The 24,370-nt window shown below is 40.5% G+C and overlaps 1 protein-coding gene across 16 annotated transcripts in view; it reads right to left on the bottom strand.

Annotated features, from left to right (window-relative positions):
- Positions 1–24,370, bottom strand: part of DTNA (dystrobrevin alpha) — a 222,407-nt gene that overhangs the window by 20,007 nt on the left and 178,030 nt on the right. For 5 of the 16 annotated variants that reach the window (XM_069854059.1, XM_069854058.1, XM_069854056.1 and 2 more), the window contains 7 exons: positions 21,815–21,892; positions 21,106–21,198; positions 12,253–12,340; positions 9,606–9,703; positions 8,033–8,146; positions 4,051–4,147; positions 2,563–2,583 (listed from right to left, as the gene is read on the bottom strand). In XM_069854059.1, the coding sequence (XP_069710160.1) occupies positions 2,563–2,583; positions 4,051–4,147; positions 8,033–8,146; positions 9,606–9,703; positions 12,253–12,340; positions 21,106–21,198; positions 21,815–21,892 (589 nt within the window). The remainder of the gene's footprint in view (positions 1–2,562; positions 2,584–4,050; positions 4,148–8,032; positions 8,147–9,605; positions 9,704–12,252; positions 12,341–21,105; positions 21,199–21,814; positions 21,893–24,370) is intronic. The other 11 variants (XM_069854057.1, XM_069854065.1, XM_069854072.1 and 8 more) reach the window with 6 other exon arrangements.

Raw genomic sequence — 24,370 nt, 5'->3', positions numbered from 1 at the left:
TGGAATCATCTGTACCCACTGCAGTGGAAATGCAGATCTCTAGTCCTCCAAAGGCAGGGCACAGAGCAACCTGGAGATGCTCCAGCATTCTTGGAGTTCTCACCCATGGCACATTAGGCAGGGGACCTGGGAGCTACAGCTACGTCCTTTCTTACCCCGATGGGGAATGTTTTATCCTCTGTTAAACAACTTTGCAAAAGAATTTCTGGTTCCCGGCTCCCTCTTTTGCTTGCCCTTTTTCCTTAGCTCCCTTTTGCTTTTCATCTTGGTTCTGGGGAATGCCAACAACAGTGGGAACTTCCAGAGAAGATGAGAAAAAACCGGACAAAATTTGCTTCCTAGTCACATTTAAGGAATGAACTTCAGAACAGGCATTTTATTTACTAAAAATAACAGATGCCTGCCAGTACTTCTTCGCTGGAATTTTCCCACAAGAGAAAATGTAAAAGCTGCCGCAAAGCAGTGCTTATCCTTGGGTCTGCTTTGCAGCTATGACAGAGATTTTGTGTTTATGATAAACAGTGCTCTCTTATCTGTAGCTTTCGGTGTTGGAACAAACTGTTTGGGAAGTGCAGGGAGATGAAGCCTTTGGAGTCCCCTGTCCAGTAAAAAACTCCTCTCTTTTTATATTGTTTGGGCAGTATCAGACAGAGCTGATGAACAGCAAGTTGATATAGGTGGATATTAGGGAATGCCTGACTTCAGAGAGGTGAACAGTTTAATTGTATTTTACACATTTAGATCCCCCTCAGCCCAGGTTTGTGAAAATAAAGTGCTATTAGGACTGGATTCCTACTTAGTCGTTGCAAGGAGAAAAGTAGGTTTTCACAGGCTAGTGATAATGGCCTGAAACCTGCCATGATAATCAGTAGTGGCGTCTTGGTAATGTCAGCAGAGAAACTGAGCACCAAATTGCTCCCAAACCTCAGAAGCACCACCAGCTGAGGACCAAGGCATGCTGAAAAAGGAGCAACCACAGCCACCACACATAAGTGGATGGCTGCAGATTTTATCTTGTATTTTATGTGCAGTCCAAAAGCTCTCATGCCTTCTAGGAAAACTTCCATGTATTTTATTTAACTCGCTATCCCTAGTCAACCTGGTGTGTATTTTAACTCTTGCCTGACAAGAAAAGATTTCCCACTATCAAATGCCACGCATGCTTAGGATAAAATGTTTGAAGTGAAAACTGGCTTTTCAGGAGCTTTAGCCCATTGCTCCCTCTGCCGGAACTGAACTGGGATGACAAATGGGGAAAGCCTATCTCACAGCCTCATCAAATGACACGGATTTGAAGCACTCATTATCCTTTCCCAAGGAAGGGCAGCAGAGGAATAGAAAGTTCATAAGCATTAGATGAATTGCCAGGCTGCTCATTCCAATTGAATTCCTCCAGAAATTAATTTAATCCTGTTTCTCTCAACAGATCATGAAATGGCATAGTGTAATGAGGATCATTTCATGGAAAATGTGAGAGTAATTCCTTAGCATCATCGTCTGGTATTCAGTGAGGCTATTACTCTCAGAAGAAAAAAAACATAGTAGCCTGAAAACGTGCTTTCACTTACACTGCCCAGTGAACATTTTACATGATAAGGAAACTCTTGTCACATTGGAAACTTCTCTTTGGTGAATGGAAGATATTTTAATACCGTTATATAGGAATCAAAAATATGGCCCTTACGCAGAGGTGTTGTTTGCTCAGGTATTTTCCTTCTGGTGCAACAGATGGATGGTATACAAAAATTAGCCAAAATGTTATCTTTATGAAGGTGAGCATTACCTACAAACTCTGCATGCTCTACCAAAGACCAAACACATCAGACTTCTGACAGTGCTTCCTCTGATGAAAGCAGTGTATTTTGTTAGAAACAAACACTTTTTATTTGACTCGTAAATCACACTGCTGTCTGAAAGGTGAGGTTTTTTTCCTAATATCTTTCCAAGATCTATTTCAACACCAATAATCAATGAAACAATTAAATCTTCTAAGATTTACCACTAGTAACATAAATACTTGCCCTTTTGATCTAGCAATATTGGCCATTTTTGATTTAGCTTGCAGAAGCAGTTTAGAAACATTATTTTCACAGGACTTCTAGTACCACTGCCAGCTTTAAAAGATGGGTACAAAATGCTCTGACTTTTTCTGGATAAAGTAGGATTTCAAACTCATTGTCCTTATCTAATTTAAATTCTGAAAGTTCCAAAACTCCTATTTTATTTTCAAAATATTATCTGTGGTATAAGTGTTCTTTAATTCATATTCTAGGTTGGTTTCACTACATTTGCGTGATGGTTTCCATATCGCATTTGTTCTTATTTAGAAGAGTGAGAAAAAGATCAAGGCTCCTTGCAGCTATGACTCACTTTCTAGAGGGCTAAGAGGTTTAATTGTGAAAATTGCTACAAGATACTTGAACAAAATGTGTGAAAGAATTGCAAAACATTAATTTCAGTCAAAAGAACACACACATATTTCAAGCAAAGGAAGTAAAATGAATCACAGGAACACATTTGTATATAGGAGTTAGTGAAGCCTCCAAAAGGGAGGTAACTTACTACCTGTTTCAATTCTTCTTCCTAGAGAAAAAGAGGATCAGCACATGAGGTTAGCCAGGATTTAAGCCAAGAACAGAAAACAAAGCCAAATTTGGAGTACAGCGTTAAAGCTACAGTCAAGATAGTCGAAGGTATGTGACAAGGTTGTAGTCCCACCTCTGCACATCTAGAAACACCAGAACACTACAAAGCATGCAGAAAGTTACCTTCATTTCCTATACCAAATTCTCTTGGTTCAGGCAGTGCAATGACAGCAGGCAGCCCTGACTGCTAGTTCTAGCAGTTGTAATGTTGCAGCATTTCATAGTTAAAGCGAAATGTGTCCTGCCTACTCCCAGCTCCCCAAAATCTGCTAGCTACTTGGTTGGCTCTGGTGCTCAGGTGCCACCAAGTCCTACATCGTGGCTGCAGAAACCTGTGCTTGAGGAGTTGCAAATGGCATAAGGGGTCAAACTCCTACTTTGATGCAAATATACGTTGCTAAATGGATTTCAGTGAAATTCTTTCTGCTTTTATCAGAGCCATATTTGCACTCATTTTATCTGGCATGGCCAGCAACAAAACAGACTCTTATGTTAGTCAGAGTTCTTTCATCCAATGTGAATTTCTGGTATCCTCTGTCCTGAGGGGCATCAGGTAAAACAGGGCTGAACTCTGCAAATACAAATACCTTTTCTATCTTACCCTAGTCCATCTTAAAAATGGGCACGCTCTTTGGCATCTTCATTTTTAACTGAGATCCTTTGTTGAGGCATGTTTCCTCTGCTTAACAGGGGCTTGTTTCTACATTTATGAAAATGACCAAGTGTTGTTGGAGAAGCATCTCAAAGATCAAAGAGTTATATATGGTTCTCCAATGGCAGGTCTGACAGAACTAGCAACTGAAGGGGCAAGGAATTAGTAAAAACAATTTTGTACTGTCAGTTGGAGTAGATAATAATATACAGTGCTGAGCTGTTTTTTTCAGTTATTAATTACCTCATTTTATGTGTTGTTTTGTTTCTTTTCGCACTTTTTTTTGTTTTGTATTTGATATTCTCAACAGAGTAAGCTCTACAAAACACCTGAAACTGGACCAAAAAATATTTTGTCTTTGGACATTGTTGAATGGCTGATCCAGAGATTACTAGCATGAAATCTGCAGATGCAGCCAGATCCTTGTGCAGATGAGGAAAACGGGACTGTATTGCATTATGCTGTAATATTCATCAAAGTATTGTATTAGTTCTTCAATAATTTGTGTCTATCTCTAATGTTCCCTCCGCTTAGCAGTAGGTGACAACGATGATGTGGTGTTATTGCAGGAAAAACATTATTCGAAAACCTTGAATTGAAAGACCAAAGCAAAAAAACCAGAAAGAGCAGGAAAGAAAGACAAGTTTTAATGGTGGAAGTAGTCAAGTCCTGCAGAATTCTGTGGTCATCTCTCTCTCTTCTCTTGCTTCACTCTGTCTTTTCTCCTTGGTAGTATCAAACAGAGCTCCCTACCTTCAGCAGTTTCATGAGGCTTTCTAACTGAACCATAAGCTCCCGCCGGCTTTCCTGGAGAGCAGACATCCTCTGTTCCAGCTCATCCTTCCGCTGCCTGAGAAACAAGTAGATACCATCAAAGTTTACTCTCACAGTGTCATCAGCTTTTAATTGCAGTGTTTCCCCAGCCAAACTATGAGGTATACATCCAGACTGCAAGATTCAAACACAGTGTATGAATTCAGCATAATGCTTAGAAATGGGGCTACAGGAAAGCTAGGGAGTTCCTTATACTGAAAATATTCATGGGACTCAATACAATGATTAGGAAAAAGACAGACACCAACACAGACCCTTCTCCAAAGAACAAATGAGGTTCAAACAAATTTGTGTTACATTCCCTTGTGGGAATGTCTGGCAGTGTTTGTCTTTGGATCTCTCTAGTCAATAACCTCACTAGCTGACAGGAGAAATTAAAACCATGCCCTAAAGCACAGGAAATTACAGCAGCAGCACTGAACAGAGTGAGATATGAGAGAAGCTAAGATAGTTCAGAAATTCAGACAGAAAACCATGGTGATTTGCCTTTGTTTCTATTTTTTTTCTGAAAGTAAGAATGAGACTATCCCATAGCGGAGATAAACTACTTGAAAGCAGTTCTTTGGACTTGCAGTCAGTGCTGAGTCACTCCAAGTGAGAGAGCCAGTTTGTGCCCACATAAATGGGAAAAGCTTTGATTCTGTAGAGCTCCACTGCACAGGATGGGGGTTCAGCACTGTCGCACGTTCAATCACTGAATTGTGTGAGAGATCTCTACATAAGTATTCAGCCCAGAAGGACAATCGTATCCTGGGCTGCATCAAAAGAAGTGTGGCCAGCAGGTCGAGGGAGGTGATTCTGCCCCTCTATTCCTCTCTTGTGAGATCTCAGCTGGAGTATAGTGTCCAGTTCTGGAATCCTCAACATAAGAAGGATATGGAGCTGTTTGAACAGGTCCAGAGAAAGGCTACAAGCATGATCCGAGGGGCTGGAGCACCTTCCATATGAGGACAGGCTGAGAATGCTGGGCTTGTTCAGCCTGGAGAAGAGAAGATTACAAGGTGATCTTATAGTGACCTTCCAGTACCTGAAAGGAGCCTGCAAGGAAGCTGGAGAAGGACTATTCATAAAGACTTGTGGTGATAGGACAAGGGGGAACAGGTATAAACTAGAGCAGGGCAGATTTAGTTTAGACATTAGGAAGAATTTCTTCACCATGAGAGCAGTGAGACACTGGAATAGGTTACCATTACCATAGGAATAGGTTGTGGATGCCCCATCCCTGGAGGTTTTTAAGGCCAGGCTGGATGTGGGCTTGGGTAATCTGATATAGTGGGATGTCCTTGCCCATGGCAGAGGGGGTTGGAACTAGATGATCTTTAAGGTCCCTTCCAATCCAAACTATTCTATGATTCTATGATTCTATGATTCTATGATAAATACAAAACAAAATTGTTGCCTCCTGGAAGTTGTGATACAATTAACAACATTACTGTTGAAAAATATACATATTAGGTATAATTTATACACTACTGTGTTGCAAATAACATAAAACCAGTGTGTTATTAACCCTGTACTACATGTAAAACATGACAATTTAATCCTAAATGAAAAAGCACCAGAGTCAATAAGAGTAAGCACATTTCCTATAATTAGGACAATAAGAAACCCTTATTTTGAGCCTTCTTTGTAAGTTGTGTGAGCAGTTACTGATATAAAGAACACTGATTTCTACAGGATTGCTCATGTGTGCTATCTCTCATCCATGTAATAGGATACAATAGTAATGCTGACAAGTTGTATTTACTCTTCTGGAGGATTAATCTGCTACAAATTGTCTGTGCTGCTCTTCTTAGTTGGAAATGCTATGAATTGTACAAAGGGAACAGAGTTTAAGAAACCGCTAATAAAAATAAGACATCCTATCCACGTAATTTGAAGTGGCAGGTCGTAGCACAGACCTCTGCTGGGGTTTAGATTCTTTCTACAGAGAGAGAGGATCTAAGCAGTGTGCAATGTACAGGCTGCTCCTCTGATGTTTTTCTCCTGCTGTACTCCAGACAAAGTTCTTTTAAGTAATGGGCTTTCCAACCTGTCTCCAATACAGCACTGATATCACTAAGGAATGCTCTGTGTTCAGAACCTCATTTCAGTGAGTCCACAACACTACAGTAGCTAGTGAAAAATGCTGGGACAGGCACCTACAACATAATTCATGGATTCCAGCATCTCTTAGTATTATGTGAACTAAACTGCCCTACTGCCCTAATTGCTTCAAACCCCTAGAATCTGTGGGGTAAGAGATGTAAATCAGTGCAACTCTTCTGAGTCCTGATGTTTTACACATGGTAAGAACAGCCTCGTGGCATCTTGTCTAGGAATTTGAGGTAGTATGGAAATTCCACAGTAAATCAAAAGCCAATCTTTTGCCTTTCAAATGATGAACATTTTAGAACTTATGCAAAGCAGTACAGACTCACGGATTAAAAGTTACAACTCTGGCACTGCATATTAAATCAGAAAAGATATCATAATTGAGGAACTCAGCATCACTGCCCTAGGGACATCTTGTGTCAGGAAATTTAAATAAGGCTATTAAGCTTTTAATATGTATAACAAAACTGAAAAGAGGGAAAAATTAAGTAGTCATTCCAATAACACCGCACAATAATTCGATTTTTTTTTAAGGATAATGAATTTTATTTGACAATTACATAGAAAGCTAATCTCTTAAACCTGCTTAGACTTCAGGCTTGATACATAGGAGCTACATTGTTGGTGCAGTTTATAAAGTGTATGCATTCTCATCACAGACAGTTTTATCTCTCACAAAATGTCGCTTGCCTGTAGATATCTAGGAGTAATTACATACTAAAATCACTCATAGGAAGTTAATTTCTCTTCAGATTGAAAAGCAAATGTAATTCGTAATGAAACAGAAGAATATTTTACTGTGGAAAACACAATAACAAAACTATATAGTATATGTAAAGAAAGAATTTAGCACAATTTCTTACAGTAATTTCCTTTGCTAATGAATCTGACCACTAAAATACTTCTTGTGTGAGCAGCAGCTAAGTGGCCAAAAATGTTCCTGAGTCCTCTCACGTGAGAACTGCTTTCAGTGAGGTAGGTAAAATTTAGTCTAGCATTGTTTCAGTAGAAAGAATGTGTGTACAGTCCATTCTCTACTCACATGAAGTATTTGGAATAGTTCTTACAGGATTCTCTGTCTGGCTCACAACATAAAATTCAGGCCTTGCAGGGAGCCTACAGATCTGGGCCAATGACTACTGGTTTTCTTCAATGTGATATACATGACAATTAGTATATCCATGCAGAATATCCTAATTAACATGCAGACACATCCATATTAATGTTTTTATCTTGGTGGGATAATCGAAGAAATGATCCTCTAAATCTTCAGCTGCTGCAGATGGCACTGCTCCTCTATTCCCATGTGCCTAGTTTTGTACTGCACAGAGAAGTGACCTCTCCTTAGAGTTCAACACACGGGGTAACTTTCCAAAATGTAACATCTACTTCTGTCTGTATTTTCATGTAGCTCTGTATTTACTTCAGCATAAGTGAGAAGCCTTTGTAGAAGCATTTGTTCTGACAGAACAACATTTTTCCCCATATAATTAATAGTGTTTGGACAAGGCTGTGGAGACCTATTTCAAATGACCTAAGGGCCTAACTCTGCAAACACTAATGCACATGCTTAATTTAATGTAGTTGAGTAATACGTGAAATTCCTCATGCATGCTGCTTAAAGCATAAGCTTAATTACTTTTAGGACTACAGCCTGCACTAAAAGTGGAGAAAAAATACATGCTGTGTCATTTACTTAAAAAAAGCCCCCAAAACTGCAAGCCAGGCCTATCTCTTATTTCTTCTTTTATTGAGAATGACTAGCTGGCCCCAGTCATTGCTAGAGGTTTTACTGCTGCGAACTTACCTCAGGAGCCGGAGCTCTGCAAGGAGGGTGGGATTTTGTTGTGCCTTCTCTGGTGTGGGCTGAGATGCTTGCTCATGTTCAAGTCGCAGCCTCTGGATCTCCTGTAGGATTTCTCTTTGGGAAGAGAATAAGCAGAAGACAAAAAGTCAGTAATTTTCCATAAAACCAACTCACTGGACATTGCAAAAGGAGAAAAAAGTGTGACTGCATATAGCTCTTCATTAATGTGGATATAATGTCCAGGCTTCAACCAACAGAAGACCTCAGCACTGGAACAGTCTCTGGAGGTGTTTTGAATAAACTTTTAGGATTTCACCATAAAGGAAAGCATTTCTTTGAGTGTCTCAAAAATCAAGAGGCAGCTATGAAGTAGTAATATACTTAATTAAATTGCTTCCTTCTATTTCTTCCCCATGACCATCTCAAGCACCACACGAGGATGGATGAGGTACTGAGGGGCACGGTTTAGTGATTGATAGGAATGGTTGGACTCTATGATCCAGTGGGTTTTTTCCAGTCTAGTGATTCTGCGATTCTGTGAACTTCACAAAAGCTAAAATAATATCCGGCCCTCTCGAGTATCAGAGGAAGTATTTTGCACTTAAAAATATACTTTCAGTGTAAGCAGAGATCTGAGAGTAGTCAACAATTTATGGAGAAGCCCTTTAATAGGACTTGTTATGGCTGGCTTGCCAGCCCTGGAGCAGTATTGAAAGGGTAATACAAAACTTTGCAGCACAAGGTTGAAACCTTTGTGGATTATTTCTCTTCTTCAGAATGTGCCGGATAGCAGACGGTCAGGAGGCAGTCTCACTATGAAAGACAAATCGAGACTGGAACTGGTGGCTCATTACATGGTGACAGAAGGCAGTGCAGAGTTTGGAATAGGAAACCATCTGGTCTGGTCTGGCCTCTATTTTACAGTCCGGCAGAGCTCTGCTGCCATATATTTCACAGCTTCGGGCTGTCTCTTACTCAGGGACAGATTCTCTGCTGCTAACAAACAGGTGCCACTCCTTTTTGGGTCCCGCTGGCCTGTTTCTCCTGGACAGACCCTCTCAGTCTTGTCGTATTTGCATGTAGCGTCTCATTTGATCAGCAGCCTAACTTGCTGCTAACCTATCTGCAAACTTTTCCCAGGTAGACTGTGTTCTAAAGAACTTTAATCATCTTTTTCACAAATAAAAGCAGGGGAGCATAACATTACCAGCGTGACTGATCCTTTTATCATTTCATGTTATTGTGCTACAGAGAATCCATCCCAAAGTTAATCTGGTTTTGAAACAGGATGGGTTTTTTTAAAAACTCTTAACAAACAGCAGCTGCAAACAGTAGAGTATCAGTGGTTGTATCACATCACTGAGCAGCACACTCATTAAAATACAGGGTGGTTGTGGATTTCAAAGCCTTTGTCATATTCTGTGAACCTTTTAATACTCTGTAGTTTTTGTAGGGAGAGTTGTATGTGCACGTACAAGCATACTGCACAGAAGCAGGTGGTAAAAAATGTAGGAGGTAAAACAAACAAAAATACATATGACTGAACAAACCCAGGTACTTTGTGGGTGCTTACCGGTTTTTATTTTCAAGCTCTGCAATCAGCTGCCTCTGTTGCTTGTTTGCATCAATGGTGAAGGAGATGTCCGGTGCTCCTCTCTGCTGACCCTGTTGCTGCAGTAAAAGAGAAGGTCACATTAACAGAGGAATAGCCAACATGCACCCATGAGTTGAACACAGATCTTCTCTTTGAAGTCTGCTTACAGAAAATGCAGTACCAGGCTTGCCTATGCTAAAAAAAGAGCATCCATATTGTGCTCATACAAGTACGGCTACATTGCTAGTAAAAGCAAGTGCTAGAGTAAATAAGACTCAGTGTTTGCCATCCTGTCATTCATTGCTTCTTCAAGGAGCTTCCTCTGAACCAATCATAAATGGCAATGGCACTGCTGCAGGCAGTTGCTCTCATATGGCTTTTAATTTTGATGTTCCAGACGAGAGGAATACACTCAAGCAAAAGCCAGCACTCTTCTCCAAAAAGAAGGGGATGTGTTTCTAATGCAGTGATGTTCCCTTCTCTTGAAAGTACAGTTTTACCTTCAGTCTGAAAGCTGTACCAAGTTTTCGGTCTGGTTGCATGGCCCGCTTGGCCAAGTTTTCCTATACATTCCGTTGATAATTCAGGAAAGCTTGCTGCCCAGTCCTTCAGGTATAGCAGAACATTTTGTCCCCGGTAAAATGAAGTGGGAATTAAATTATTTACCAAACTAGGCAGTGCTCACTACAGCTTCATTGGACTATGCTCTTTTTTCATGTTCATCAGCAATAACGAAATACTGGTTTGCTTGTTTGCACTCCTCTGTTTCAGTATTGTATCAATGATAGCACAAAGAAAGGCGCTTAGTGTTAGTTTCACATCTGTCCAAAACATCCCTTTATTTCTAACTCTGATTTGAAAGAATCAGACACTGAGAAATACCCTGCTGAGTTAATGCTGTGATCTGAGTGTTTCTCACCATAAGAGTTCTGTGAAGTGTAACTCCAGAGCCTCCTCCAGGAGGTGGCACCTTGCAGGAATGGATCCTCAGAAAGGGTGAAGATATATCTCAGTGATAACACTTGTTAACACTGTCTGTGGGGAAGGAAGTATGCCTGTAACCACTTACTGTTTACTGTATGGGTACATTTTCCCATTAACACTCCAACCATAGGGAAGCAGAGTAGTGCCTAAAGAAGAACTGATACACGTTGGTGGATGTCACAACTGATATGAGGGAACGAGGATCTTCATCCTGAATGCCCAATGTTATTAATACATTTGGTTCCTTAACAAAAACGACATGGTTTAGTGGCAGATAGGAATGGTTGGACTCAATGACCCGATGGGTCTTTTCCAACCTGGTGATTCTACGATTCTATGATTCACTAGCAAAACTTTATCAATTTCCACTGTGGTCCTAATGTGGTGCCACATTTCTGTACACTGAAACCTTCTCTTTTTCATCTGTCTTTTGTTTAAAGTGCACAGATGGATGGCAGAGAGAAATTCACTATATTCCTTCAAACCAGCTCTATTCAAAAGCTACTTATATATTGTTTCCTAAGCTTTCCCCCGTATTACAGACATGTGTTTTATACAATCCATTTCTACTAGTTTCTACCCAGAGACATTACTAACAGGCAAGCTTGTTTCCATAAAGAATTACCATTCTTCAGAAACAGGGCCATCACCTACAGGTTGCCTTAAATTTGAAACAGTCTTTGTCACACCTCCGGAAAGGATTGATTTGGACAGGGCTGGAAAAGCAGGAGTACCTGTGCACCCCCCTCTTCCCCTGCAACTGCAGGTAGTGTGAAATCTTCCATGACAGATGGCTGCACAGGGCAGCAGATTCATCTTCACCGCCTTCACTTGGGATGAATGCAACTCAAGATTTTTACATGAAGAGTGGTGCTTGATTTTGCCCTTTCAATTGACCCTGCAGCGTAAATCTCAGTATGAAAATATGCTTCCTGGCACTCTGGACCAGCAGCTTTTCACTTAACCATCACTTACGGTTCCTTGTTCTACAAAATGTGCTGAGATGGAAAAAAAGTGAGTAGGCTGACCTTATTTGTGCCATTTAAGATTTTATATACTTCAATTAGGTTCCTGCCTCATTCTTTCTTATTCCAGAATATAGTTAGTGAGGTTTTAGCCTGTCATCACCTTCTGTGTTGGGATACATAGAGCAGAATAATCATTGCTCTGAAATGAAAATGGGAGCCAGGGCTAATGCAGGGGGTCATTGCAGTCATACTGCTGAAGATCATTCTTTAAAATCCTCAGCACTTAGGGCCCTAGTGGCTGTGATATTTGAACTAAAGAATAAAATGGATTCACCACCCCATTTTTTCCATTGCAGTAAATCATTAACCTTTAACAAAGCTAGTGCATGCAATATTTTCTAGTCCTTCTCAAGTTCAAGACATCAGATTCCTTCTGCTGTAACTGTTAAAATACCATTGCATTAGTGTATAGATTATGTGCATTAGTATGTGGATTCTTCAGTTTAAATGGACTGCATAAAAGTATTATTACTAAAGCATAACAGTGGCTGATGAAAAGCATAAGGAAAAATAATCCATTAATCATTAAGACTGCCAGATGTAATTTCCCTGATTTTGCCAAGGCCCTGGAACATGACAGAAGGAAAGTACCTGCCTTTAATTAAAACACTTACTGATGAAGAAGTTTCTGCTGCCAGCCTTGCTGCATACCTGGCGATCAGCTTATGCTCTTCATCCAGACGACTTGCGCTGTCAAGCATGCTGCTCGGGGTTGAAGGAGGAGGGAAGACATGTTAATACATAATAAAAAAGACCAATGCTCTGTCACGCTGTCTAGTCACACACCTTCACTACAGAATTTAGAAGGAAAATGTCACCAAATTAACCACAGCAGATTGAGCAAAGGAGAGAAACGGGAGGGTAATTTCCCTGGAAGGATCAGCTCTTAAGGTCACACAGCACCTTCCCTTGGGGGAAACAGCAGTGCTCTGCAACCCCTGGCCAAGGCTGTGCAAGATGCAACTCGCAGACTACACTATCCAGAGGGTTGGGAGGTGGTTAGGGCCACCAGCTAGCATTTGTTGTCACTTCTCAGCTTCATCCTGTCACCTAGAAGATTGATTACTTTTTGGACAATGGATTAGCAGAAATTTCTGTGTTGAGAAAAAATTCAGAATGTTCACCAGATTTGCAAGAGAAACCAACATTCAGGACAGTTCTGCAGGGAACTCACCAAGGCCTCATGGACCACAGTTTTTAACCACTGATCTAGGAATTTACCATCAGATTTTCTTGACATTTGTGAGTAAGATTTCAGAGAAACACATAACAGTGACCAGAAAGTGAAAGAACTGAATAGCAAATATGCCGAATTCCTTAAAATATTGCAACTTATTACTTATATATCACCATCGATACCAGACTTGGACTCACTTAAAACTGGAGCAACTCCTGCTGCCAAAATACAGAAGTCTACTAGCAACAACTATGAAAAGCTTTTCTCCATGTATAGACTCTCCATAAAAACTACTTAGAAAGTTTAAGAACTAAAGAGCAAATATGCTGAATTCCTATAAAATATTGTATCTTACTACTTCCCTCCCCCTCCCAAGAATATCAAAGGCAAATATTTCTCCTGGGTTAATCCCTTGTCAGCTATCCTTATTTTAAATGGAAGCCATTCTTTAGTCAGATGAGCAGGAAAACGGTAGTATATTGAGAATCTTTACTATGTCTAAAAATCTGGAAGTTTACGGAGAACCATCAAAACCAATAAACTGACAAATAATGGAATCTGAAGAGCACTTACTTGACCCTGGATAAACCCAGAATTTAGAATGCTGCATTGCATTATTTTCAGTATACATAAAAGAAAAAAAAAATGAAGGCCCTAAGAAGAGGTGAGAAGAATGCTTTGCTGTATGGAACACAAGACAGCCTGCAGACTGCCCCAGACTTCTCTTATCCCTTTGCAACTATATGATGTTTTGGCTGAAGTGAGACAGACATGTGCCTCCCTACCCATAGGCTCTTCAGGGTATGCAACAGGCTGCTGGCAAATGAGCTTCGCATTTCAAAAAAGTGTACAAATCAAGGGTTATTTGGGGCATGGACATCTTATTTTAACTTTTGACAGAAATTACATCTTGAACTTGAAAAGTCTTTCAGATGAAAATGGCACTTGTGCAATAAGTTCTGTTTTTCGAGAATCGGCATCCTCAAAAGGAATTACTTCTCCAGAAATTCTCAGTGAGTTCCTATCTCCAGGTATCTTGGTGAAGCATATAACGCATCTTTTGTTTGGCTTGATTAAGTCCACTGGGATTTAGAAGTTATGTTTGAAAGATGAGTAGTGGTTGATGTTCATTGATCATTAAATTAAAGCTGGGAGTCATATGGATTTGTTACGGCCTGCTGAGGCAAGGGAAAAGAGACAATAACCATCTTTCTTTCATTCTGACAATAACCTGTGAGCCCACAAACATGAAGTTTAAAAAACAGTAAAGCTATGAAAAGTCAGACCCAGAGGAAGTTCTGTGTAAGCTAAGCTTGTACAGCAGACCACTTATAAGGCTTCTGGTGGTAGATGAACACTGACCTTTTTGGTTATGTTCAATTTATTCTGTTACATATATAGCTTAATTCTATGCTTATTCAGATTCTTGTGGAATAATTGATCCACTTTCTGAAAAGATGCAAGCTAAAGGTATTTTTCTAAATTTATGCAGTTCTGCTTCTTATATACTCATGCTTGCTGTCCTGATATGCCACCTGGAGAAAGAACGAGGGAAGCAGCTCTTGAAGACACATAAAATTATGCAAACCAGGTAATAAGGATTACATTCATGACAGTATAATTAATTTTTAATTTTTCCATAATGACTAAAACTTCATATACTAACAGATGGCTGTGAAAACAGAAAGCATTCAGCATTAATTCTCCTTTTTTACAGCAATGTGCAACCACATTACCCATCCTGGAAAAAATAATGGATTATGGTTCCACTTGTTGGCGTAACACAATCTGCAACACAGTTCTGAGATGTGAGTTAACCCCTGAGATAATGACTACTGAATGAACCAAGCCACTGCAGCCTTTCCATTCTTACTTGCTATTTAATGTCTGATACATATTTATGTGTAGGTGGATGTCATAAAACAGATGTAGCAGCACGTCAGATTTGGTCTATAAATGCCACAAATCACTGGCCCCAAAGCTCTCTAAATTGAATTTCAGTGTCTGAGATAAATATAATTCTGGAATTTACCTATTCTATGTGATCATTAAGCACAGAGGTATGCATAGCAGATTAGCCTGAGCTGCCAAGACTTTTATGTCTCAGAGTTCTGATTTGCCATAATTAATTTCTGTTTTACTTCAGCAACTTCATGGACAATGATGGAATGAAATACCCACAAGCTTTAAAATGTTATGAGTATGTGTGCTGAATTTGGGACCCTCAAAAGAATGATTCAGGCATCCTTTTGAAAGAACTTGAAAATTTTGCGTACAAATATCCTGTTGCTGATACTTCATTTCTAAAAAAGTTAAATGACACAAATATTATAATCTGTACAACAGGACTACTTTTCAGGCTTGAGTTGATCTGTGTAATATTCTACGGTCTAAAGGACATCCATAAAATAGGATCTCAAAACTGCAGGCAAAGGTTGAAAAGTATGACAGACTGTGAACAAAGGAGTAATACTGGAGAATCTTTGCTATTTCTCAGGCTTTAGATGTGCCAAATCAGCTTGTTCCACAGCAGGCACCCTGCAACAGGTGATACAGATATCTCCTGATGGTCTTAAAATTATGTCACCACTGGTTAGAAAAGTCTCAGAAATGCCAGTCCCTTGTGAAATTTTTGCAATAGAGGTACCACTGTTGTCTACATGACATACTCTCATTCCACCTTCACTTAATAAATAATTTACTATAGAAAATACTGACAAATAGAAGGGTAGGCTTCTAAGTATCAGGGCTGTAAGAACAACATCCTAACAGTAAACCACCAAATGTAATTCTGAGGATTGTTTATCCGTGATGCTTTCAAAACTGTCCTGCTTTTAAGGCACTTAAGCTGAGACACAGCTGCCCAGTGCACCCGGACTTCAGTTAAGACTTAGACACCAGAAAGCATTCTGTTTGAGAAACTGGGTGCCAATGTCCTGGACAGGCATATTCTCTGCTGGGTAAAAATCTGGCTGGATGGCGAGCCCTAAAGAGTGGTCATAAATGGAGTTAAATCCAGTTGGAGGCTGGTCACAAGTTGTCTTCTCCAGTGCTCAATGCTGGGGTCAGTTCTGATCTATCTTTATCAATGATCTGGATGAAGGAATTGAGTGTAACCTCAGTAAGCTTCTGGATGACACTCGGCAGAGTGTTCATCTACTTGAGGGTAAGGAGGCTCTACAGAGGGATCTGGACAGGCTGGATCAATGGGCTGCAACCAGTGGTATGAGGTTCAACAAGGCCAAATGCTATGTCCTGCACTTGGGGCACAACTCTGTGCAGCGCTACAGGACTGGGCAGGAGTGGCTGCAAAGCTGCCCGGCAGAGAAGGACCTGGGGGTGTTGGCTGACAGACAGCCAAATATGAGCCAGCAGTTTGCACAGGTGGCCAAGAAGGCCAATGGCATCCTGGCCTGTATCAGAAACAGTGTAGCCAGTAGGAGCATGGAAGTCATCCTTCCTCTCTATCAGCACCGGTGAGGCTGCACCTTGAATACTGGGTTCAGTTTTGGGCCCCTCACCACAAGAAGGACACTGATGCACTGGAGCGTGTCCAGAGAAAGGCAACAAAGCTGATGAAGGGGCTGGAGAACAAGCCTTCTGAGAAGCTGCTGAGGGACCTGGAGTTGTTTAGCCTAGAGAAAAGGAGGCTGAGGGGAGACCTCATCACTGCCTACAACTACCTGAGAGGAGGGTGCAGCGATGTGGGCGTTGGTCTCTTCTCCCAAGTTAAAAGTCATAGGACAAGACGAAATGGCCACAAGTTGTGCCAGGGGAAGTTCAGATTAGATATTGGGAAAAAAAATCTTCACTAAGAGAGTTATCAGGCTTTGAAACAGTCTGCTCAGGGATGTGGTTGAGTCACTATCCCTGGAGGTATTTAGAAGATGGGTACACAAGCTGAATTATTTCATCTTTCAAGAGAAGACTCAACCAGCCTTCCTAGCTAGTTAGTTGTTGTCCACATTCCCTCAGAAACATTTTTAAAAATATCACAGAATAGCATGGCACTTTTATGGTGCAGAATCATAGAAGAACCAGGTTGGAAGAGTCCCACCGGATCATCAAGTCCAACCATTCCTATCAAACACTAAACCATGCCCCTTAGCACCTCGTCCACCCGTGCCTTAAACGCCTCCAGGGAAGGTGAATCAACACCTCCCTGGGCAGCCTGTTCCAGTGCCCAATGACCCTTTCTGTGAAATTTGTTTTCCTAATGTCCAGCCTAAACCTCCCCTGGCGGAGCTTGAGGCCATTCCCTCTTGTCCTGTCCCCTGTCACTTGGGAGAAGAGGCCAGCACCCTCCTCTCCACAACCTCCTTTGAGGTAGTTATAGAGAGCAATGAGGTCTCCCCTCAGCCTCCTCTTCTCCAGGTTAAACAACCCCAGCTCTCTCAGCCGCTCCTCATAAGGCCTGTTCTCCAGCCCCTTCCCCAGCTTTGTTGCCCTTCTCTGGACTCGCTCCAGAGCCTCAACATCCTTCTTATGGTGAGGGGCCCAGAACTGAACACAGGATTCAAGGAGCGGTCTCACCAGTGCCGAGTACAGAGGGAGAATAACCTCCCTGGACCTGCTGGTCACACCGTTTCTGATACAAGCCAAGATGCCATTGGCCTTCTTGGCCACCTGGGCACACTGCTGGCTCATGTTCAGTCGCTGTCAACCAACACCCCCAGGTCCCTCTCCTCCAGGCAGCTTTCTAGACAGACTTCTCCTAGTCTGTAGCACTGCTTAGGGTTGTTGTGCCCCAAGTGCAGGACCCAGCACCTGGCCTTGTTAAACCTCATGCCATTGGACTCTGCCCAGTGGTCCAGCCTGTTCAGATCCCTTTGCAGAGCCTCCCTACCCTCCAGCAGATCGACACTTCCACCTAGCTTAGTGTTGTCCGCAAACTTGCTAAGGGTGCACTCAATGCCTTCATCCAGGTCATTGATAAAGACATTGAACAGGGCTGGACCCAGCACTGAGCCCTGGGGAACCCCACTTGTCACTGGCCTCCAGCTGGATTTCACACCATTTCCCACCACTCTCTGGGCCCGGCCATCCAACCAGTTTTCCACCCAGGAGAGTGTGCGCCTGTCCAGTCCAGAGGCTGACAGTTTCTCAAGCAGAATGCTGGGAGAAACTCTGTCAAAGGCTTTACCGAAGTCCAGAAATACGGCTCACCACAGTACTACAGTGCAACGTAAAAAAATCAGAAAGTAAATTTCCATGGAAGAAAAATAACCTCCTACTTATAACATGTTCTATCTTATTTTCTTCTGCACCTGAAAAGAAAAAGACTGAAATATGTGCAATTAATATTCAAAGCTAGGTAATGTCTCTAACTTATAAGTAAAAAAAGTAAAACTCTTTGCAGTTAAAAGTTATTTTTCACAATCAGACACAAAAGATGAGCTAAATTAAATATTAAGTATCGGATTTACATGCTAAAACACAATTTGCAATTAAACTAACCAAAACATCTAGCTAAAGGATACTTTTTCTACCCATACACTTACTAGAAATAATGAATTAAGTCTTTCTCTTTTTTTATTTGCACTGAAGTACTGGATTCTAAAACTTCTTCAAATAGCTTAATATCCTATGAGAGACAGAAAGGAAAACTTGTATTTCTAGTTGCTAATACCAAATAACTGCAGAAGAAAACCAAAGATAAACAGTGAAAATTAATTAAAAAAACCCAAATAAAAATACTAACTACACTTAAACCAGAAAAAGTTATACTGGGCTACACTGGACTGATCATTAGCTATTAAAAATTAGCCTGACTCAGTATGTAAAGAAACCTCCTTGTTTTGTTTTGAAATGCTACTCTATAGCTCTCAAGATAATTTTATGCTTTATGCCCACAAAGTATTTCTGTAGGTTTTCCTTTCAGATAAAAGTTCATCTACAATAATTCCTCTTTTCTTCTCTGACTGTCAGTCACGCCTGATAATATGTGATGGCACATATGGGTATGTATACACAGTACTTTGCAGGCAGACAGAACTGCTAAGCAGGCTAGCTGCAGCCTGCCCTAAATCAGAAGCTACTTGGTTATTATGGTTAACTACATGATTTACTCAAGCTACCAAATCTCATTGAGCTAAGGGTGAAACGACTTGAACTCAGCACCACCATAACCCATCTGTGTGGGTTTTAAGCAACTTGCATCCAGCCATTCTGGGGCTTTTGCCTGAAGATGTTTCTCCAGGCTATTAGAGATGCAGCAGCTGAGCCTCCTGCAGAGGTCTCATCTACCTCTCCTAGAAACTGGCTTCATGCAGGAGTTTTAGAATCCCAACATTTTTTTCTTCTTGTCTTTATGAAAATGCAACCATTTACTTTCACTACTACCAGTCTCATCACATCAAAGCAGAAAATGGTAATGCAGGATGGTTTGATGCATGACTAAGACTTCTGTCCCTCTTGGTTACATCTCTCAAAATCTAATAAATAACTGGGATTGTTTTGCATTGAAGATGCTGTGACTGCATTGATCTAATGTCACTAATTAGATGTTATGTAATACACTTTGCATTAGTTACGTAAGTAATTAAGGCCATTATCAGTCACTCTCCACCCACCTCTCAAAAGCATTAAATCTGAAAGATGTTATGGCACATAATTTATATGTCTGTATTTGGATACAAATGTGCTATGACTTGGTGAGTCTGGCTCAAAAGCTTGAAGGAACAGGTTGGAACAGACTGGATCAAATCTAGAGGATGAAGACGGTAAAGACGAGGCTAAGCACTCACAAGGGGATCTAATTGGTGGTCCTCACTGAATCACAGACAGGGCATCCAAACCACCATGCCTGGCAAACCAGCCTAGCACCAAAAATCACTCTAAAACATGTCCATTCTTTGCTTGCCTCTTGAACAACTGTATCAAGTAAGTTACATGTGATAGGCAGGGCTACATTTCCTTTTCCCTGTCAAATCTGACCAAGTGGTAGCATATTCCTGTCCTCAACCGTGGGTGGGCAAACACACACACATACACTCCCAAAAGCTTGTTTTCACAGCCACCGTGTAAATATTACTCAGTAAGCATGCTTTCTGGAAGTGTTTCTCCAAGAATGAAATTTTCCTTCAAAATGTTCTTGATTTGAAGATGCTTTTCACTTTGCTCACTAAAAACCAGTTTGCCTTTTTTTTTCCCCCACTGGCACATTCCAGTGGGATGCAAAGTAAAGAAGCAGATCCAGACCAAAGAAGGAAGACCCTTTTCTCTACTGGGCATAGCAACAGGGAAAATTACTCTCATTTTCAACTGGAGCTACACACAGAAGTGAATTGTCTATGATTGCATTCATCCTTTCAAATGAATTTGATTGTTGCCTTCTACATTTAAGAGTAAATGGAGTTTCTCCTAACCTGGGAGATATTCTGCAACAGCGGTACAAGGAACACAAAGGTTTTCTTATGAGCAAAATAAACCTCATGAGCATAGTTTTTTAAGAAACACTGAACAGTTTTCTGCTCAGTGCTGCATTTTCTAGGGCCACATACCCCACTGCTCAGCACCTTGCAGGTACATGGCTGTAAAATCTAGAGTTTGTTGCACTTGGAGATGTGAGCCGGTGTTTCCCCTCCAAGGCTGGCCTGCTGCTATGCCACCATCCACAAGTGCTGGGATAGCTGGTGGGTTCAGCAGACAAAACTCTGTATTCGCTTTGGCAGAAATAAGGAACCATGCTCAAGACACCCATTTAAAAACATCTTTTACCTGAGACTAAATGAAAGGTAAGGACAAATTCATAGTCAAAATTTAAACAATGAAAAAATCAGGCAGATTTAAAAACAATGCCTGATGTTTGCAAAAAATGAAAGGAAGTCCTTCCTTCATTGGGTTGATAGGCATATTCCAATTATTACTATCATCATTATTTACACAGTATTACCATTCCTTAGTTTCAAGGTAAGGTGAAGCTGCAAACTATATATCACCTCGAAAATTATCACCTTGAAAATGTGGACTTGTAGTCATCATTGTAGGATGATTTCTGTACCATCACCAAGTCCTCCACTGACTAAAGTATGCTATTCCAAACTGTACAGCCAATCTTAACTAAGCAGTTATTTGCAGTACCTAGCTACTTAATATCACTAGAGAGAATAATAGCAATTGCCACAATCCACCAGCTTTGCAAGGACATACCCCACATTCATACATACTCCCTTTAGGTTAGTGCTCATAAAAAGCTGCTTCAGCTTGTAGCCAGGAGGAAACAGTGAGAGCATTTGGCTGACCAATGACCCTTTCCTGGGTTCCCCAAAGGTGCCAAACCTGCACTAACCGTGCGGGGTTGCTCTGCAGCATGTTGACATACAACCCGATGAGTACATGTTCATCGGCCAACCTGTCTGCAACATCAAGGCTGTACTGTAACCTGAAACAGGGTCGGGGAAAAAGAGGGTGCAGTCCAGACAGACAGAGGGAAATAAACAGAGAAAGCAGGAGCAAGTGAGATTGTGAAATGGGAATTTAGGAACCAATACTTAAGTGTTCTTAGGAAAAAAAAACACCAAATGCAGAGATTATTTTGTTATTATTGCAATTTATATGTTAAGTATATAATGGCTTAGGATAGTAGAATCCCACTTGATTACAGAGTCAGCCTCAGAAATCAGTGACATGCTAGACTGGGTCAGGGACTGGAGCTGTACAGTACCATTTATTGCAAGATACAGCAGATTGTGAGGTCAGTACTATTTCCTTTAATATACTATGTACTGTATATATACATTAAATATGCATGCATTACATGATTAACATACTGAAATCACAAGTTGAATTTCCTTGAAAGTGTCTGATTAAGACCTCACACATCCAGGTGTACATAAATACATTTAACATGCCCTATTTGGCTCAATGGGTTAACTGGTTATCACAATTTTCTCAGGGAAGACGCTTATAGAATATATTAAAAGTGTGAGGAATAGAGGAAAAGGTTTCGGTTTAGCTGTGTTAGTGCAAGCTATGAACATTCTCTCTCTTTAACTTACCCTTTGCCTTTCAAGAAAGCTGGAGCAGCCCTAGCCAGCAGTTTGCTCTGCTCTACTTCAGTATTCTTGGAAGGAGAGCTAGTTAATAAGACAGGAAAACTAAGACGAGGGTAAACAGTGGTGTCTGAAATTCATTACAGAACAGAGTTTGGAGAAACTCATTCAAGCATCCTGGACTGAATGAAGATAACAATAGATGCTTTAAAGACATTTTAGAAAACTTCAGGAAATGCACGGTCAGGAGTTTTCCCTCCTGTTCTCCAAAAGTAAACTATAAAGCCTTCTCTACAGAATATACAAACAAAATGTGCTTCTCTTGCAAACGGAGAGCTGAAGGCTTGTGTAGGTTCCAGGCAGAGTCTGAGACAAGCAGCATCTTAAATGCAGCTTTCAAACTGCAAAAGCTTCATCATAACAACTAAATTGCTTTTTTTCCGAATTTGACATAAGATAGTTTCAATAATCTAAGGAAGTGTGCTTATTTAGATCCAGCGATGGGATATACCACTTTAATTTTCAGAAGTCATGTTCTTCTGTTCATTTTAAAAAAAATATAGTATATCAAACCCACTTTTTTTCCCCATAATTACAGTACTTAATGGATTGCAGTTACTGTATCTTTCCCAAAGCTAAAATATCCACATTAATACAATAGCACTGGCTAAAAACTGAGAGATTGAAAAGTTAGTGTTTTTTTTTTCTTTCATGCTGCAGCATTTTTGGTTTAAAAAGCAACAAGTCAAAACAAAACCATACTTTTACTTTCTTATTTTTAAAAATGATTCACCCTTAATTTTTGGTTTGGCTACTAATACAGTAAATGTCTTTGATCTAAAGACAGGTGTGTGAGTCCGTGTGTACCTCAGCATTCAGAGGTGTGTGTGTATAGGCAGATGCTGTTGCACAAATGTGATGCACAATAAATCTGAGCAGATGCGGCTCTGACAGACTAAAGATCAAAACCTTTAATATTAGGACAAAGAAGGAATTCAGTAAGATGAGGTGTACCTCCTTAAGGGAGGTCAAGGTTGGCAGTGGGGTTCTGAAAAGGACAGTACTGAAGGGTGTTCTAAATATCCAAGACCTATTGATTTATAATATATCTGCAAGATAGCTGAATGCAATGATGTACTGCACAGGAATTAAAAATGTTTGCCTCATATTTCTATGCCCATCAACATGCAACCTCCACACAGATAAACATGCTCCATGCCATCCAGAAGGACATGTTTTCCATCCATGTTTTCTTCCCAGTTACAGAAGGAAAATACATTCAAGGGGTACAGGCTGTGCCGTTTCAGCCAAAAATGCAGCTTTGGTTCTTAAAATAAAGTTAAATACATTGCCACAATGGGAGCCCAAAGATCCCAGGGCAGATTTCATGCTTTGCTTTCTAACAGTGCAGTGTGATGCCCCCTCTATCACCCATAAGCTCCCCTTTCTTTTTTTTTAGCACCCATAAGCTCTAAAAGCAGCATAATAAAGGTGGAGGACAGGCAAACAAACATTACTCATTGAGCAACTGACTTGATGTCTATCCATGTCCATTCCCTTCTCAGTTGATTAAGCAAACTTCTATCTTCCAACCTCCTCTCATGAGTTCAGTTTTCTAAGCTTTTCTGATGTTTGGGTGTCTCCTCTGAACTCCATTTGTCCTAATGCTGTTGCCCTACACTGGGTGCAAACCTGCAGTTGCCTCACACTGGGTGTAAACCTGCAGATAGAACTCTCCTCCTCCAAGGAATGAGTTTTAATGGCTTTACACATAATGTCCCAAGGTCAGATGCAATCTAACAATCATATTGCTGACTTCAATTAGTTTGTGGTTCATGCAACTGCTAGCTCCTCTGTTAAAATATTTCTGACCACCCAATTATGCTCCATCTTTTATTTGATTATTTGCTTCCATGCTACAGCACTTTTCACTTATAATTACTGAGCTTCCTCTAACTGATTTCAGATCATTTGGACATCAATTATTACTATTGCATCTGAGCTAATTTTTTAATTTAGAAACTGCCCTCCAAGCACTCCTTCTCATAATTACTTCAACCTTTGTACCATGTACAAATTACATACTCTATTGCTCCCACTAGGCCATTATGAGAAGCAATGCATTGTGTCTCACTTAGAACAGCCTTCGAGAATCACAGTTGATATGTCCTCTTGCAAGAATGACAGCAAACTTCTGAAAATGTAATTACTGATTTTCAGTGTTGCTCTTTTACTGCATTTCCCTAGTCCATATTTCCTTTGGGTACTTCTGTGTCACCTGAGACTATGTCAAAAGTCCTTTTAAGGTCAACCTGTATCGTATCTGCTGCTTCTTTTTTTTACCCACTGGACCAGTTATCCTGTCAATGAAATAAATTAGTTTGGTTTGATGCAATTTGTTCTTGACAAATCCATGTTGGTTATTTCTCATTGGTTTATTACCCTCCAGGTGCTTACTAATTCCTTCATAATTTCCGTATCTTTGGATACCAAGGTTAGGCTGCATCTTGGATAATTTGTCCCCGTTTCTGCCTTCAACCTTCCTACTTTTGTAAGAGCCAA

This window comes from Phaenicophaeus curvirostris, chromosome 3 (assembly GCF_032191515.1).
Source record: "Phaenicophaeus curvirostris isolate KB17595 chromosome 3, BPBGC_Pcur_1.0, whole genome shotgun sequence".
NCBI lineage: Eukaryota > Metazoa > Chordata > Aves > Cuculiformes > Cuculidae > Phaenicophaeus > Phaenicophaeus curvirostris.
This window is presented reverse-complemented; position numbering and strand designations above follow the sequence as displayed.